Genomic DNA, 18,794 nt, shown 5'->3' with positions numbered 1-18,794 from the left:
TCCAGGCATTTGCCCTGTTCCTTATCTGCAGTCAGCAGCTCCCTCTCGCCTCAGGGTGGCTTGCAGGGCAAGGGAGCCTTGCCTGCTCCAGATAGGAGGTGAGGAGCAGAGAGGACACTTGTTGCCCCCACGTCCCCAAGGCTGGGGTGTGCTGAGGTTATGAGGACTCACATTTTTCCTTGTCTACACATCTGCTGTGTCTTTTCTTGAAGTAAGACATTGACAGGATGGAGGGGTGGGCCTGTGTGAACTTCATGAAGTTCAACAAGGCCAAGTGCAAGGTTCTGCACATGGGTCAGGGCAATCCCAAGCACAAATACAGGCTGGGTGGAGAATGGATTAAGCGCAGCCCTGAGGAGAAGGACTTGCGGGTGTTGGTTGATGAGAAGCTCAACATGAGCCAACAATGTGCACTTGCAGCCCAGAAAGCCATCCTGATGCATCCTGGGCTGCATCAAAGGAAGTGTGACCAGCAGGTTGAGGGAGGTGATTCTCCCCCTCTACTCTGCCCTTGTGAGACCCCACCTGGAGTACTGCGTTCAGCTCTGGGGCCCTCAACATAAGAAGGACATGGACCTGTTGGAGTGAGTCCAGAGGAGGGCCACGGAGATGACCAGAAGGCTGGAGCGCCTCTTCTATAAGAACAGACTGAGAGAGTTGGGGTTGTTCAGCCTGGAGAAGAGAAGGTTCCGGGGAGACCTGATAGCAGCCTTCCAGTACCTGAAGGGGGCCTACAAGAAAGCTGGAGAGGGACTTTTTACAAGGGCGTGTAGTGGTAGGACAAGGGGTAATGGCTTTAAACTGAAAGACGGTAGATTTAGATTAGATATACGGAAGAAATTCTTCACTATGAGGGTGGTGAGACACTGGAAGAGGTTGCCCAGAGAAGTTGTGCCCCATCCCTGGAAGTGTTCAGGGCCAGGTTGGATGGGGCTTTGAGCAACCTGGTCTGGTGGACAGTGTCCCTGCCCATGGCAGGGGGGTTGGAACCAGATGACCTTTAAGGTCCCTTCCAACCCAAACCATTCTATGATTTTATGATTCTGTGATATGACTGCAGGCTCTTCAGGGCCGAGACCATTTCAAGGCACTTAGCTGTAGCATTACAATAACATAAATTATAAGTAAGAGTAAATACAGTATTTCAGTGTTACTGGAAATCAAATGTGAAGGGTCCAGCCAGAAGAGAATGCCATTTTGCAGATTCCCAGTTCATTAGCCTCTCACTCAGCCCCTCTGTCTTCTCAGAAATCAGAATAAACCCATCATTCAGGTCTTCAGTGCAATGACTGGTTCAATCCCAAACCTAGGGCTTGACTGAGGCTCCCAGCTATCCCTGGGCTGAACCACCAAGGGAGCGTGGCTGCTCTGGGATGGCACTGACCCCTGCGTGTGAGAGCCTGGGACAGGCCTTTCCTCATGGAAGGAGTGTGGGCAGGCTGCGGAGACCAGGCAGCACCGAACTCCGGAAAACCTTCCATCCTGCTGTAGCAGGGATGAACGTCACCACCTTGACGGAAAGATATTTCCTAGATGGAAAGATATTTCCAAACGCTCCTTCTGCCACAGGAATCACAGGTTCTATACTATAGAAAACAAGCAAGCGGGCAAGCAAAACAAAAAAGAGAGGGGCTTAGTTGTCGTTTCCCTGAAAAATAAGCAGAGCTCCCATGAGGTCCGTAAAAGCTTTCAGTATTATATACTAATTTTACACACAAGGCAGTCAGACTACAACCCACAAGGACACTTATTTCAATAGGAATTAGAAGTCAGGCACCAAATTGCCTTTGAAGATCTGTGCTTTAATTACTGCTGTTACGGAAAGCAGTGTAAAACCTGCTGACGAATAGCTAATGCCTAGCAGGAGTTTTGCAGACACTCAGCACTGACTGTCTCGGCTCTGAGGAACATGTGATATAAGAATGGAGGGAAAAAAAGAGTGAAGCAGAAGTTGAACAATGGTGTCAGCCTGCATTGCTGAGTAAGAACAGACCCGCTAAATGTAAACACACTGAAATACTAATTAAAGTCACAGACCCCTATCAGCTACCTAGCAAGATCCACAAATCCCTAGCGTATTAGGTCACACATTTTGGGATCAAAGCTGACATCTCGGACAGGTCGCAGGGGTTTGTGTAGGTGCTTTCTTTACCTGTCATCCAGTTCCTCCACCATGTTAGCAATGTGCTTTTGCTTACTGTGAAACTGTGGCAGAGGGCTTAGATCAGTGCCAGATTAACAGGGCTAAATTAGTGTGGAGTTTGCATTGTGTCCCAAAAATGACTGAGTGTTGTTTTGATATTTTAATTTTAGTAAAAACACAGACTGGCAGGAAAAAAAAACAAGTCTGTCATCCCGGTAATGCTTCACATCGACTCAGTTACTGGCAGTACTTTGCAAGAGGGCACACCTTACGGAAGCCTGAGAATTTTGGAATGGAGGCAATGACTAATTCCAAGTTGAAAAAATCTGCTGCATTGCCTGTAGTTTTCCATTAGTTTCCTGAAACAGAAAAGATAACAAAATCAGAGTAGTGAGAATAGCCTTAAAAAGGAATTTGAAGATACTATTGGAAACTTATAAAAAGACACTAAATGCCAGCAAGTTTTAGAAAACATATAAAAAATTGTAGATAGTAGATACAGCAGATAAATGACAGCAAATGTCATCATCAGTAGATACATGACAGCAAATGTCATCATCATGTCTCAGGATAGTGCTGCCATCTCATCTTTGCATTGCTCTCACAGTCCTGCCAAAGGATTCTTCTTGCTCATTATTTAAAAACTTCTTTGTACTTAAGCATCAAAACACTGAAAGTGCCATGTTCGAGCAAAGACTCCATTGAGTCTATTTTCATGCTATTAACATGTCCCCGACCGGCTTCTTAAGGGAAAGTGCACTAAACAGCTACCAGGTAATCTGCTTGCAGAGGAAATTCTCCTTCACTCCTAAAACAATGAGGGTCATCTTCTATCCATATTAAATTGTTTTTTAATCCTTGCTATTATGGCTCTGAATGCTCTAGTTAGCTGTATGTACTCAATCAGCTTCGAATCCTATCTGTCTAATCAGTCAGACAATATGCATTTGTTGTTGTAGTTTGGTGCATATATCCCTTCAGTCTCAAAGCTCAGTCTTACCCCTCAAAACACATTTGCATTTCATATAATCGAGTAGAAAAAAAATACAGGTTTTGTCGTGTGAAGTTTCCATATTTCAGTATAATGAACACAGACTTTAAGTCCAAATTATGCACACTAAGCGATCTGAAAAGTCCACGCTGTGTTTTCAGTGAGAGTTGTTGAAAAGAGGGAAACAGAACAATTGCTTTACAGAGGCCTTGTTTCCTTTAATAATTTGTGCCACATAAAGAATACTTTTCACACTAGGCCATTAAGAGGGATTTTGGTGGAATGTGATCGTTCAGTTTATGCAGCAAAACCAAGCTACCACAATTTAATTCTGCTGCATGCTCAATTTTTATATTGTGAACCCATCAGTTGTTAAAGCATGGCTCCTGCTAAGCTGAAAACGTAAAAGAAAGAGTCTCGGGTTGCTTCTGAAAAGCTTGAAAATATTTTATTCATGTATTTGTAGCACATACATTGCAGGGTGTATTGCTGGATTCAAGAGAGAATTGAACGACCCTTCATAGATGAGATTTTGTTACTTTTGGATTTTGGTTGGGCTGTATAAAATTGATGATGTTTTTTCTTCAGCTCCAGGTCATTCATTCCGGACATTTTGATGAAGACTAAACCAGAGCAATTATGCATTCATGAGCAGGATGCTGAGGGCTTCACTTGGAAAACTGAAGGCTGATAACCAAAGTAAGGATCAAATATCTTTCCCAAGGCTACTGCATAATGGTGAATACACCACATCTTAAAGCACGTATTGCAGAAAGCCTAGTGCTGCTCTTCAAACTGCTGCAGGTAAAATGATGGATTTAAAATAACTAGCCTCTTCATCTGTTGGGGCACGGTAGACCTGTACAGTGCCTAAAACATAACGTGCGCTCTATAATGAAGAGCTTTGTGCTGCCAAGAGGCAGAGCTTGTCAGCTCCTATTTCAAAGTTATCTTTAATGCAAAAACAAGAAACCTTCCCAATTGTATCCATTACAATAAAGCTGCTGGATGATAAAGCCTGCTGCCTAAATCATTTCAGTCATGTATGGGAAATCAAATCCCTATGAAGCCTGAATGCACACAAAATGCAAATCACTCCAAACTGCCTCTAATATATGCACGTTTATATACGTCCTCGCTTCCAGATACAAGGTGTCATTGTGAGGTCTGCTGTGGAGCCCGAGGTAACCCGAGCGTAGGGCAACGCTGACTTGGAAAGACGCGCGACAAAGAGCCAGCCCCTGCAAGCGCTCCTTCTCGTGAGCCCTTCCACGGGCCCACGGGCCGCGTAAGAACTCCTCTCGGGAGAAATGACCCCATGTGAAATACCGTACTAATGACATTAGGGGCTACGCTGCTGTCTCGAGCCAGCTTGAGAGTATTTGCATCGTACAGACAAATCCTAAGTGTTTGAGGGATTAGGCTTAAAGCTGGGAATGGCTTGTCAAAGGAGTCATGAGTTCATTTGAAAAGTCATTTATTGAGACATTAATAATGTCACGTCTCCACGTAGACAAAGCGGGGCTATCCTTAGCACAATAGGGCAGCACCGCGCACGCTGCCTGTCACGTGCAGAGAAGGGCTGGGGGTACGTGATTTCGTCTTGCTGAAAACAAGGAAGCCACGAGCAGAAGCTTGTGGGTGTAACAGCACTGGATCCGGCCCAAAATACTTCACCTTGTGGAGATTTTTGTTGAATGAAAGTTGTTCATTCAAAGTCCCTGCAGATTTCTAAGCCAACTGAAAACTGCAATTTGAAAAAAACTTAAGGGCTATTCAGAATACGATGTTGCGAAGGAAGGAACAGTAGGCTGCACACAAACTGTAAGTGCTCGTTTTAGGCTATTTCATTCAAATAATAACACTATACTTTATTTGGGAAATATGTGGCTAGCACATGTTTACAACGAAAGTAGTGCCATGCATCAAACAGAAGCAGAATTGTTTCAGAGTCATTGCAATATACATTATCCAGACATGCTCCAGCTGGACAGATTCGTGAAAGTGAGAGGCATAGGTGAGAGCTGGTTCCAGTTATTATAGGTGTCGCTTTGAAAAATTAAATAGCTGTGAAGTGCATAGGCTCCATTCTCCTCCCTTCCCTCCCACCTTCCCATTTCTTTAAATAAATCCATCACGTCCCCTATCCCCGGGTGGATTTCTTCATCACTGATGCCATTGTTCTGTGATGGAATGGAACGGAACAAAGGTTACCAGATCGTTTTTCTAAATCGCTCATCTGGTCTGGTGAAAACTCAAAAACTCAAGGAAGTTTAAATACGCTTAGATGCTATTAAAAAGCAATTTGGACCTATTTCTTCAAAAAAAAAAAAAGAAGAAAAAAAAGGCATGCCACCAATTAAGCCAACCATCCCAATTCATTTGAATATTTAGCAAGAACTTAACTTCGAACGTATTCCTATACTTCATTTATTTTACTGGTACATCATAGAATTAAGGGCCATTGTTGCAGCCTTTCTTGTTCTCTGTCTCTCTTTGGAGAGAGTCTCTCTATTTCCAGGTTTATGTTTTTAAAAAACATACACAGCCAGGTAATGGTTGGTGCAATATTTTATCTTCGTGCTTTCTTCTGGAGCATTCAGAGAGAAGCTAAACAAGGGAACAACACGCTCTGACGCTCCCCACAGATTCCAAGATAGATTCAAATGGCGAGCTTTGATAAACTCATCGCGCTCCTCGGGTTTGTTCAGCCTACTGGAAAAGTAAAGGAACACAATCAAAGGCCTGCCGCGCTGCATTCCCTCCGGAGCCTCGGGAGGCCTCGCCGGGGGCCTCTTTCCCACTGAAAAATGCAGACCGCCGTGCGGCATGCCTAAGTAGCCAGGCATTTCCCCACATCCAGGGAGTAAAGATAATCACTCAGAATATCGCTGGGCCTTTAAGGGCTATTAGAAAGGAGCACACCTGAAAAACAACAAAGATACAACTTTGGAATGTCATGAACTATAACTATTTGGTTTCGAATCCTCATCCAGTCAATTTTTGCTTTTCAGCAAACTATTGCACAAATTCCTACCTCTTCCAGGCTCTGTCCTTCATCAAGCACGGTGAAACTTGCATTATTAAGATATTCTTATTATATTAATGTAGTCTGTGGGAGTCAGAAACCTCAAGCAGTTAATTCACATACCTGATAACCAGAAGCTGAAAAACAGCTTTAGCCGTTGTAAGGAAAACAACTCATTGCCACAGTCAGAAACAAAGGAAAACTCTGCTTAAGCACCGTTCGTCTAAAATGAAAGCATAATACTACTTTGAAAGGGAAGAGGTTGTAATAAATATGGAAAACTTACTACAGTTACTAGAGACGTTAATCAAATCTCACCTACTGATTTCAGAGTGGAATCCAGACTCCCAGTGTCACTAAACCTTACAGAGAAATAAGACTAATTACACTTCAGCATTTCTAGACCTTGAGGTTTTTAATCACATATACTGTCTTGCTTAACAGTTCATTCACTTTAGGCAGGCAAATTACAAGTTTTTGTAGAAGTTTCTGGAAGTGCATCTAGAATGCATTGCCTGTCCACTGTTTTATTTACAGCTTTTTTCCAATGAAAATCAGTAGCTAATAAATCAAAGCATAATTACACAAACACAAAAATACAATCACTAACATTTTACTGGATACAAATGATAAGCATAAGGAAATGTCCATGTACACTCACTGACATGAATTTGCGTTAGTTTGCTATTAATATGATACTCTGGATTGGTGGTAACATAACTGAAAGACGTGTATTTAAAAAAAAAAATTAGAGAGCCACTCATGTTTGACATGATCTTATACTGAGATAAATATCTATACACAGTGATATGATCATGTATACTCCCATGTGATCATATCGACATTATTTTTTTCTGACAAGATATTATCATCAAGGTAGTTGAACCTCCTCAACAAAGCTTGCTTTGATCAAGTACCAGATACTATTATCTAAAGTGGTGGATGATACAGAAACAATCTGTGCAAGTATAGCAATTTTGATTCAGAAAATTTTAAAAAAGTAGTATTTACAAAGGTAACTTGTAAATTCAGTAATTAAATTAAGACTCCAGTCTTCATATTCCAAACACCTCATCATTTAATTTCTTATTTTTGGTGTTTTGCTCTCCTCTCCCCATTCCTTCTCCCCAATGCAAATATTAGCCCATGTTTAAAGTAAACTATCACAATTAAAACTCTTCAAAAAAACAAACAGTAAGTTATTCACCTTGTGCCAAAAAAAAAAAAAAGCAGCACTAGACCGTTACTCAAAAGATTCCATAAATCCTTCATAATTAAGGAAAGTTCCAGGAGCAAAAAAACTTATACCACTTGTAGAACTTGGGAGGAGAAATAGGGGAAAGAGGAGACATTTATCCCTTGACTTTTTTTGTTTTGTCTGAACTTTTTACAAAAAGCTCCTGGTACTTTTCCCAATGTTTCCACACCTCCGTCCTCTGGCACATACGGTTTAATATACAAACAATTTAAATAAAATGTCAAATGCAAATTCCCACTGTAAATAATTCAACTCTCATGAAAACTGGTGGTTTTTAGCTATTTCAAAGCTAGCCCTGCCTGGCTAGCCCTTTGGTTAGGACTCAGAAGTTAAATAAGAGGATTGTTACAAAAAATTGGTATTCTACTTTAGCCTTGTAACAATTTCATACAAACGAAATCTAGAAGAAACCCTTTTCACTTTATTTTTTCTTTTGTATACATCCTACTACCCATGGGTTATAACCATATAGGCTGTGTGAGAAACAGAACGACTTGAGCTTTTCTGTGTTTTCTAGTGGTTCTAAGAGCCTATTGACTTTAACAAATTTAAATGGCAAATAAAATCTCTTCAAGTCCTTATTCTGAATGGTAGATAAACCCTCTAGCCTTTTTTCTTGGTGGAGTGTAATCATCCATCCTTATTATAAGATACTGCATTTCTTCTCAGCTTTAACTCAGGGGTTGTCAATACTGTCTCTTTTTGCTTCCATCTTGTTTTTCAAATTCCAACTCATTTGGTGAAAGAGCTTGTCGTTTTACCTCCTTGCTGAAGTCGGTCTTTTCACCCTGGTCAGCTTTGGAAAGTCAGAATACTGAGTGCTTCTCTAGGTCAGACTGGTACTGATTTGAGTATGGAGTGGAACCAAGCTGGTTTGATGTAGACTTTGGACTGATTTGTTTTCATGCTGGGTCGGAGATCTAGCCATCTCAGATGGTTCAGGAAACTGGGTGGGGAGTGGTAGCCATTTCCATGCCAGAGTCTCTTAACAGCAAAAATACAGAAGAGAAACTGAGAGAATGAAAAGAAGACTTGTGGTTGAGTGAAGGGAATTTCCATGTCCCTGAGGGGTGGTATTGTTCACTGAATTTGTGACAGTTGACAGAGAAATGGAACTTGCTGAAGAATTGTTTGAAGGTGTTGGACTTGTTCCATTGGGATCGCAGTAGATCTAGAATGCAAGGGGGGGGGGAAATAACAAAAAGGAGTTTTTTTTTGGGGGGGGTTGTTTGTTTTTTAAATCAGAAGACAAATTAGTAGTAATGAACAATGTATAGCACCACTCAGTCACAATACTCGGATACGATACACACAATTGCTCATGCATCTCACTGTGCGGTTAAGGACAAAGACATTTTGAATCACATGCATGGGATTTGTTAAACAAATAAATCTTACATTTTTCTAAATGTTTTCCTGTTGTTACATAACTATCACTTTATCAAAACCCTGCACTAAAACAAAAGATAGAATAGAGAAGTAGGTTTCAAAAAAACCTCACACCAAAAAAAAATGCAAATGTAATGCTATGCAATGACAAATCTTAGGATAAAAAAAAAAAAAAAAAGACTTTCAGACAACTGCATGAATTCATTGTCTTTGCAGACTAAGCCACAAACAAAAGTATGAACAAAAAACAGTAAAGAACCTATTGGTACTGGTTCTGGGCTGGTTTGGAGATTCCTTTCAAGCAATGGTGGGGCTTATGTGAGTGGACCTAATATTTCAGCCTCTCTCGTCTCCTGTCTTGCCGTGGCAGTACTGAACTGCAGAACTTAACACAATGGAATATACTGATTAAACTGTAACCTATCAGCATGCTAGAGCATACAAGTAGGAAATGCAGTGGAAAGAGCATGCAATATTAGCAAATTTAAAAAATGCTGACAGAAAGCAAAATAAAAAAAAATACAATTTTTCCCCCATAACTCTGCATTACAGGAACAGAACATAAAAATTTGCACCCTGTGTAACTTCAGTATCAAGCTATTTCCTATACATGCACTGGAAAACTTTCAAAGCTAAGCTAATGTGTTCTTTTCTTCCAGTGGAAAAAAAAAAAAGCATGCGATACATGAGGATGAAAAGCAAGGGCAAGAATCACATATCTGCTCCCCAAAAATGAGCACAGTTTAGCAAGCTTGGCTTCAGCTCTGTGGCAGCAAACTTGTATTACACCAGAGCCTTCTGGTAAGCTCTGACTGAGTTAGCTGAAGTAAAACCAAATATCTTTTAAACAAGAGCAGTTAGTTTAAGGAATAATACTCTCCATAAAAGGTGTCCTTATTGTCTCATATTTCTAGTGCTGCTGAGAAAATTAATTTTCTTTAGCAGAAAAAATAATTAGAGTCCCTCAATGCTGAAGCCATGAAGTCAATGTTAAATTTATTAGAAAATTGCATGAGCATTTTCTTTAATTATTGTCTACTGGAAAAAAAAAAAAAAGGCACATCATAGAAAAATATCAGGATAGCGCAAAGTTTCTGGTAGTCAGGGCTTTTTGGCAATCAGTAACATGCTGGAAGCAATTCAGGACTGCGGGATAAAAATCACTGTGTGGAAGTTTCTGCTGAAACCAGTCTGAAAGTGATCAATAATGAGTTGCAGAGTTAATAACCTACAAGCTGGATACGAGGCAAGTCCCAACCCACCCTGGAATTTTTTCAGTCTTCGTACAAAGTCTCCACTGCTGTTTCACACTTGGTTATATTTTTGAGGTTTTCTTAGTTTTAAACAGAAAACCTAGTTTCTGGATTTTTATTTTTTTTGTGGAAGAGGAAGGGCTTAAGAGCCAACATCCACAACATCACGGTAGACTGGACCCCAGACAGATCTTCTTAACAAGCATGTGCCAAGTACCGGTAACCCAAAGGGCCTGATCCTGCTCTCATCACTGCCGAGGGCAAGACTCCACTGAGCGCAATGGAGAAGGGATAATGCCCTTCCTTACAAAAAAGGCGGGGGGGGGGGGGGAGAATATTGAAAACCATCTCCAGCAATCCCTTTGCTGTTTATCTTTATGATATTGTGTTATTGACCCTTTTCAAAAGGTGGTCTCTCGGAAGAACACATCGATGCGGTACCTGGGGCCCCCGCTTGGCTTGCCCGCTTCCAGAAAGACAAATTACTACGGCATTGGTTTCCTTCGCACCAAGGGTGCGACCCGGCCAGCCCAGCAGCAGGAGGCCGCCGCCTTTGCTTCAAGCCCCCACAGCTCCCACTCCTGCCACGACCCGGGCCCGAGGACCGGACCCAAAGCCCCACACGCTTTGGGGGGGATTCAAACCCCGCTCTCGCTGCCCTCCAGCTGTAAAACTCGGAGCTAAGTCGGGTTTGCGGGCACCGTTCCCCTTCTTTTCAGCGGGGGAATGAGCGCTCCTCCTCCGCCACTCACGCCACGGCTCCGCGGCCTTCCCTCGAGGATCCCACGGGAAGAAAGGCGGCGAACTCCAGCTTCAGTTTTGTTAATCTGCCCGGGGTAACCCACGGCACCGCCGCCGCCGCCCCAGGGCGCTGGGCTCGTCCCCGCCGCCCGCCCGAGCCCGTCCCTGCCCCCGTCCCCCGCCGCCAGGAGGGCTGCGGCCCGAGCCCACCCGCAGGCGGCGCGGCGCCTCCTCCGCCGGGGCTGCCCGGGCTCGCTTCCCTCGCCCCGCCGCCGTCGCCCCGGGGCAGAGGAGCCGCCCGCCACCCGCGGCCGCCCGGTGGGGCGCCACGGCGGGCTCCGGGCGGCGAGATGGCGGCAGAAGCCCTAACGGCCAGGCGCTCAACGGCCACCCGCCCCTCCTGAGGCGACCGCCGGGGCTGCGGGGCGCCGTCGCGGGCGGGGAGGCCGAGGGAGGGTCTCGGCGCGGCTGCTTTCCAGTCCCACGCATCTCGGGCCGCCGGTGGGGAAGCGCCGAGCCGCTCCGGGGCTCACCTGCGTGGGTAGGAGGAGGGCCAGGAGCAGGAGCCCCAGGCCGAGCCGCGCCGCCAGCGCCGTCCCCATGCCCGTCTGCTGCTGCTGTCCCTCCGCGCTGCTGCTGCTGCTGCTGCTGCTGCTGCTGCTGCTGCTGCTGCTGCTGCTGCTGCTGCTGCTGCTGCTGCTGCTGCCGCCGCCGCTGGGGCTGCGGGCGAGAGGGATGCGCCGCTCAGCCGCGCCCGGCCTTTTTATGGCAGCGCGGGCTCCCGTGACGCCCCGCCGCCGCCTTCCCCCGCCTTCGCTCCACACCTCCGCTCCCGCCTTCCACGTCCGCCGCCCCGCGAGTCGCTGTTCCCCGCCTCGGTCCCTGTCCCCGCTCCCCGGGGGGCTCCGCTTCCCCTCGCCGGGCCGGGCTGCGGGGGCAGCTGCTGCGAGGTGCTGCTGGCCGCCCTTCGGCAGAGCCGAGGGTTTTGTTTCCCCCCGCCGAGGTCCTGGGGGCGGTGGTGCCTTTGTCTAGCGCCGGCGTCCCATTCTGGCACTGAGGGACTGGCGCAGGGCTGCAGAGGTTGAGTTGCAGTCACTCTGGAGAAACGCTTACGTTTATAAAAACATCAGGCTTTTTTATTAATTAAAAAAAAAAAAATCAAATCATGGGTGAGAGAAGGACAGGTAAAGAAGGCTGTACACCTTTCCAAATGATGGGAACGGTGGGTAAAAGGCTGAGGAGTTAAGATCCCATCTTGCTCAGAGCTGCCTTGCCACTAGTGCTCAGGCTTCAGACCACAGGTTGCAATTTCAAGCACTCTTTGGATCTAAATATTTTATTATTACCATTATTTCTTAAACAGTAGGAAAGCTGTGTAACAAGTGGAACAGAAGGTTCTTCCAGCTGTAGCCTGTGCATATGTAAGGTTCTAGCTTCTGGCACAGTAAATACTGTAGTTATATTGTATGTCCTCCCTTAATAGCCTGAAGATAGATTGCGCCAGTGCCTCACCAAATCAGTCAGGTATCTCCGTGTACAGACAAATTAACAAAAATAGTCTGTGTCCACTTCATAAACTACAAAAAGAGACACTGGTGTGCTGATTTTATTGTGACAAAGTGGTTACTTCCATTTAAAAGAAGAGGAGCATGTCCTGTTCGCTCAGACTAATCAATGGATTTCAAAATTGTATATGTTTGTGTTTATCTCAGAACAAAGTGTGAGAAGATATCCACATTCAGCACTGCGTAACTCATTTGCCGTCCCCAGGGGCAGGATTGCTTTTCAGAGTTTTCGAGGGCACTGCTAGGACTCGGTCCTGACGCACAGGAGACGTGGAGACGTGCCACAGAACTGGATGCTGGGACTTGTGTTAAGCAAAATACATAATTCTAAACCCAGTCCCACACTGGTTGCTTCAGAATGCCTGACAAAGCTATAGTTATTTTGTTTTTCCAGGAACAAAGGCATTTTGCAAGCTGTACCACCCAAGATATCAATCCGTATTCTATACCAAGATGAAAGATCTTCTCAGAGGTACACTAAGCCTGAAGCACTCTTGAAGTAATATTTCCCTGGTTTTTATACATCCCTGATCACAGCCAGGGTCCAGTTCCTAAGTATTAGAGGCATAGTCTACCTGTAGAGTAACTACGGGAATAGTCATCAAATTGAGGGTCTTATGTCTCTGAATATTTCCTGGTTGTCTGCTGAAAGCTGGTTACCAGAAGATGGGTTTTCATCATTACAGAGATATAAGAAGAGAAAAAAGGAAACTATGATTGATTTAAAATAAAAGAGGGGTGACAGAGCTGAAAACTTCCCTATTACTATTTTTCCTTGCAAAGAGTTTTCTTTAGTTGTCACAGTTAAATGAAATCACAAACGGGAGGGAAGGTCACCTTTTCACTCAGTAGACATGCCTAACGTTACAGAAAACTGAAATTCCCTGTGAGAAAAGTCATGTGAATCACAGCAATAAAGTGAGGGCTCACGCTATTCTGACACCAGATCCCCTGGAGGGGATGCGAAAGGAAGGGAATCCAGTTAGGGCTCTACGATGGCCAAAGCGAAGAATATTCTAGTGTAAAGCTGACAGAGATGGTTTCCATTATAATCTCTCCCACCTTGTTTGGGAGAAAAGGAAGCGATACAGCTGTTGCATGATCCCGTAGGGATCATAACTGGCTGTTGCAGGTTAAAGCAGCAGCTGGGGCACGTTAATGTCAAAGCTGGGACAGACGAGAATGAGGGAGTAACTATCAGACAGCCTTTCCCATTCTCCCTAGCCAGTGCATCTTACCTGAGGTCTGGAACTGTGTCTGTGAAAAATGAGGATGACACACAGTTCCTGTAAGGTGATATGAACCAACACAGCATTATACAACTGCTAATTACTATTATATAGTGTATTGCGCTTTTGGCATTTTAACAAGTTTCAGTGTAAATGGGGATATCTTTCTTTTTGCTAAAAATATCATAAAGTCTGTTCCTTTCTTTATTTAAAAATAAAGAAAAATACAGAGGTTTTAAAACATTTGGCAGAAATGATAAATTACTGAAATAAAACTATGTTAAGTTTATGTTCTGAGGCCAAAAAACATGCCTTTCTGAAATATTCCTGAAATACTAATGCAAATAAGGAAATGTACTGGCAGCAAGGGAGAAGCGCTGAAAATATTTTAAGCCCCAGGTTTTCTTTGAAACTTTTGTCATTGGAAATTATAATTATAATGCCTACGCTCCATTAAATTTCTACAACCAACTCTCCCCATTCAGGAAAGCTGCAATATTCTTGATTCCTCCTGAACACATAAATCACCTGCACTCCTAATTCCAAAATCTTTACTTTTTTCAGCTGAAGTCTATAATGAAGTCTGCAAAAGATGTATCTGAGCAGAGACCAGGACCCAACATATGGATTTTTCTACGAGGCAAGAAACACTGTAATTGATTTGAGAACTGTACAAAGTGAAGCACTGCTATCTGGTGGCCAAAAGGCACTTCTGATTTTTTCTGTCAGAAAAGACAATATACTCTCTCAATCAACCATCCTTTGATAGCAGTGTATTCTAAAAGCTTTAATGATGCTGAGATATGGTGTTAAATATTATTGTTAAACCCCTGTTGTTCTGCTTCTTTATTTTTTTCTAGGTCAGAATAGTACTCAGCACCTCTCCCAGTCAGATACATAATATGTGATGAGAAAGTTTAACAAAGAGAAGGGAGAAAACTACTTTGATCTTTTGGGTTAAATGTAAGTTCATCTGTATATTCCGCTGGTGACTTTTAAGTTGATTGGACTGTGCAATGGGCATAATTTTCAATCTAGTGATCAGAAGCAAAACTTGTGCTGCTTTGTATAATGCATTAGCAAACAAGATTAGCTAAAATGACTGGCAGAAAAAAAATTAGTCATCTATAAAAGGAAACAGAGAAGTAATCTCCAAGACATATAAGTAATGTATTTAAATTTGGACAAGCTTTAGCAAAATAGGTGTAGCCAGAGCATTGAGTGGAATTCATGAGAACTAATTTTGACTTAACCATTAATTTACTCTTGCCTTTTAGCTGCCAATCTTGATCCATCTAAACTTAAATATTTTAGGAGCATCAATTGCCAGTGAAAATCATTGGATCCCGTGCTTCAAAGGACAACTTTGAAGAGAGAAATCCAGCTTTGCAGTGTGCATCGGCTAGCCTGTATATGCTGATCTATGCTGACATCATCTGGTGATAAGTTTCTTTGATGTCCATTTTTGCCGTATGGATTTTGCCTTGAGAAACTCACAGGTCAATATTTTCTAATATATAGGAACGCTATCTTTTCATAAGCTAGGCTGGCCCTTGTTTTGCTACTTGTTTAGTGGAAAGGACCTATCTTGCAGCAGCATCAAAGCTCCAGCCATGTAATCAAAATTTGCCAGCTTTTTTGAAGCACTCTTACTTACAGTTGCACATTCACTATCATTGCAGAACAAGATTGAAAAACTGATGGGAGCTGGCTGGTTGAAACTGATTTTAGACAACTGGACAAAGCTGTTTGGCATGTATCTTGGGTAAGAACTTGGCACAGATATTGAGGATTACATTCCCTCTTCCAGTGGAGGGTTTATATTAAATTTGTGTTAGTAGAGCTTTTAACAGAAGGCATGATTGGTGGTACTGTAAATCTCCACTTAGTAATAAATGTTGATTGGATTCAACTACGCATGTCTTCAGACATGGGCCTTGCTGCCATGATCCAGACCCTCCTTACACCAGGATTCCATCAGCGCCTCTGTTTCCCTTCTATGTTGATCTGAGGCAAAAAGCATCGGGCTGCTTAATTAGAGGTATATAGTTATGGAAGTGAACAAAGCCATGATTTCCAGCCCTGGAATCATAAGCCTGGAAGTTTGAGCAGAAGTGAAATTGTGATTCCAGAAATAGTCTCAAGAAGAAATGTTTAGGAGTTGCTGCCCTAATACCCACGGATCTTTTGACTTCTGGGCAGACTTCAAGAGATGATTGTCAGCTTACACAATTAGGTGTGGCTTCAGATCTGCTTGAGAGCACACTTTTCTCCTAAGTCAAACAAACTCTTGGGTGACATCAATACAAACAAATTAAATGGTAGCAGAGCCTGTTCTTGGGCCTTGAGGCCAACTGACATGTCTGGCCATGTCCATACTATTAAACTCTCCTGGACTCCAGAAAATGGAGGCTGAATCTAAACTGCCTATTGGTAGGTCGTTGTTCCTGGCCTGGGCCAACCCCTGCATCATGCTCAGGAAGTGTTTGGGATCATGCTACCTGGTATGGGACAAAACCAGGACAGGGCTTTCCTTCAACTCATGAGGCATAATGTCAGATAACAGGTCTACAGAAATGAAGAAGTAAAAATGATCAAAGGTCATTTTCTCCGTCTTCTGATTTGAGGCAGGTTTAAACATAATTCTCAGAAAAAAACAGTGAAGGGTATTCCACAGCCCATAGGCCTCCGGTTTCTTTGCCAAACTATCTTTGCAGAATATTTCTCTTAATACAAAGTCTTCCTTGCTGCAAATTTAAAGTAATGATTTATTACATCACCATAGTAAAGCGCATAGATAATAATGATGGCCAGATTTGTAACAAAGTGTTTACCAGTTGAAAAGATTTCAAGCACTTTGTATTGAGAGGAGGAAGGAAGGGTCGCGTGACAGCAGCTGTCTACATCTAAGTGAGTCTCCCTGGAAACCCTTGATAGATGATGAAGGGAAATCAGTGCTTCTATGATGTAATTCATCTCATTTCAACATAGACATCTGAAACAGATTCATCACATCCTGGAGATGCCTACCTCTCCTCACTGACCATCAAAAGAGTATAGATGATTAGCTCAGATGTTTGCCACTATATTTTCCCTTATTTTGAGGAACAGGTTCAGTTCCTTCAACCTTTCTTCACAGGATTTCTATGCATTTTTTATCGCTTTCTTTTGTGCTCTCTCAAATCTGTCTTCATTAGATCATGTTGGCCAAAGTAGCACGCTCTACTCAAGCTGAGAGTTCAGCATTCAACAGCTCTGTTGATGCAGCTTAGAACGAAATTTGTTTGTCTTTTTTGCAGCAGCAGCTTCATAATGTTTGTGGTCTGATGCAATTTTGAGATTCTCTTGCTCCATTTCTTGAACAATAGTGCAATGTTAGCACTTTTACCATCTCCTTGAATTTTCCTTCTATGATAAGACTTATTACTAATTGCACTTAGCGCAACCAAGTTCTTCTCACCATTAGCTTGAGCGCTAGCTCTCTAAGTCTGTGATTTCTCCCATTGGATATGATATTCTGCATTGCCTCTCTTTACCAGTGGATGAAAAGTTAGTTATCCTGATATTATACTACTACTTCATTCTGCCTCTTTCCAAACAAATGAAAAAATGTTCACTGAAAATCTCTGCATCCTGATTAGTCAGTTTAATCATTATCATTAGTTTACAACTGTTGGGATTTCTTCTATCTCTGACACATTTCAAGACCTATGTTTTTAGCCCTGAGTACCAAGCATTTTTTTCTGGTAACACTGGAAGTCTTTATCTTCTCTTGAGAAGTGTTGAAAATCCGTATCTTGCAATTTTAATCTAGTATTCTTCCATTCCCTTTTTTGTTTGTTATTGTTTGCTTATTTTTTATCTTTACTTACTGCCTTCTCTTTGCCACTAGACAGGGCAGATTTTTACCCACTGTTATCAAAAAGACACTCTGTATAAAAAGGAAGCTGCCTTACGGAGCAGTCAGTTTCAGGATTCATTCCTAGTCACGGCTGCTGCATGGCATCCTGAAAGGCTTATTCTTTTGTAACCTTGTCTGGGTAATTTCTAGTTTGAGTATGGGACAGGCAGAGGTAACAGGGTAATGAAAATGAACCATGCAGAAACATGATAAACAGAAACAGAGAAAGTTGGAACTGTTCATTTTAGAAGACAAAATAAGAACAAATATGATTAAAAGGTGTGTAAACGGACAAGTTCTAGAAGGCAGATCAGCTCTTCTTCCCATTTCATAATAGAAAAAGGGACCAGTCTAGGATTTTAAAAGATGAACTGCTGAAAGAAAATATGTATCATGTATCACTAAGAGTGTTAAGGCTTCATCTATCTTTTAGATGGTGAACTCTTTGTCACAGGGTATCATTAGGCAAGGTGCAGAGAAGGAGTGGTCATGTAGTGATGAGAACATCCAGAGTTTTAATAGCAAGTGTTGCAAGGACACACTTCCCTAGGAGACAGATCATCCCAGATCTTCCTACTATGTGATTTACACATCTTTTATACCTCTGCAGCTGGACACTGCGAAAGGACGAGACAGCCTTGACACCAAGCAATGTGATTATTCTGACATTCTATCCCTCCCTATTGCACCCTTATTTATATTCTTTCTTTTTTTATATCAAAGGTGTATTGAAACCTGCAGATAATTTTTTCTTTCCTAAAGCAGTAATGTTTATAAATGCTAATCAAGGCAACTTTGTCCCTTAGCCACAATCAAAGCTGAAGTGCTTTGAACAGCCTTTTTTCTGCTTTTAAAAGCAAATCTGACACAAAACGTAATTTAAAACAAAAGAAAACTTTAATTGTACACAGATGGAGGAACAATCGAAATTTCCTCATTGGAAATTAATTATGTTAGCCTTGCATGTGTATATCTTGAATTAGTTACTATCAATTAGAGAAGAGAACATTATATTCTAAATAGTAAAGCCATTAATCTGAGGAGAATACAGAGGAAACACAGAAGTAAACAAATAATTAAAACTGATTAACATTTGCTCATGAAATGTGTAGTTTTATGGCTAATAAGTAAGGTTCAAATAACAAATGCTTAATTGATTGCTTTTCCTTTTTATTGCATTTGCCACCCGCTGTTAGCGGTAGCTAGATAAATCCTAGAGCAGCAACCAAAACCGGCAGGACCTGAGCATGTTCACTACAGAATGAATGAAAGTCTGAAAGCCTGGCTTAGGAAACA

The 18,794-nt window shown here is 42.6% G+C and overlaps 1 protein-coding gene across 1 annotated transcript; it reads right to left on the bottom strand.

Annotated features, from left to right (window-relative positions):
- Positions 1 to 6,558: 6,558 nt before the first annotated feature.
- On the bottom strand, positions 6,559 to 11,552 carry CD24 (CD24 molecule). The gene is made up of 2 exons (XM_087776662.1): positions 11,337 to 11,552; positions 6,559 to 8,591 (listed from the first exon to the last, which is right to left on the bottom strand). Exons 1-2 carry the CDS (start codon positions 11,403 to 11,405, stop codon positions 8,406 to 8,408), a joined length of 255 nt encoding a protein of 84 aa, XP_087632788.1. The 5' UTR covers positions 11,406 to 11,552; the 3' UTR covers positions 6,559 to 8,405.
- Positions 11,553 to 18,794: the final 7,242 nt, after the last annotated feature.

Source organism: Nipponia nippon, unplaced genomic scaffold (assembly GCF_047370975.1).
Source record: "Nipponia nippon isolate SJK-2023a ecotype South Korea unplaced genomic scaffold, ASM4737097v1 scaffold_4, whole genome shotgun sequence".
Taxonomy (NCBI): Eukaryota; Metazoa; Chordata; class Aves; order Pelecaniformes; family Threskiornithidae; genus Nipponia; species Nipponia nippon.
The sequence above is the reverse complement of the archived record's forward strand: the minus strand, read 5'-3'. Positions and strand labels throughout refer to the sequence as shown.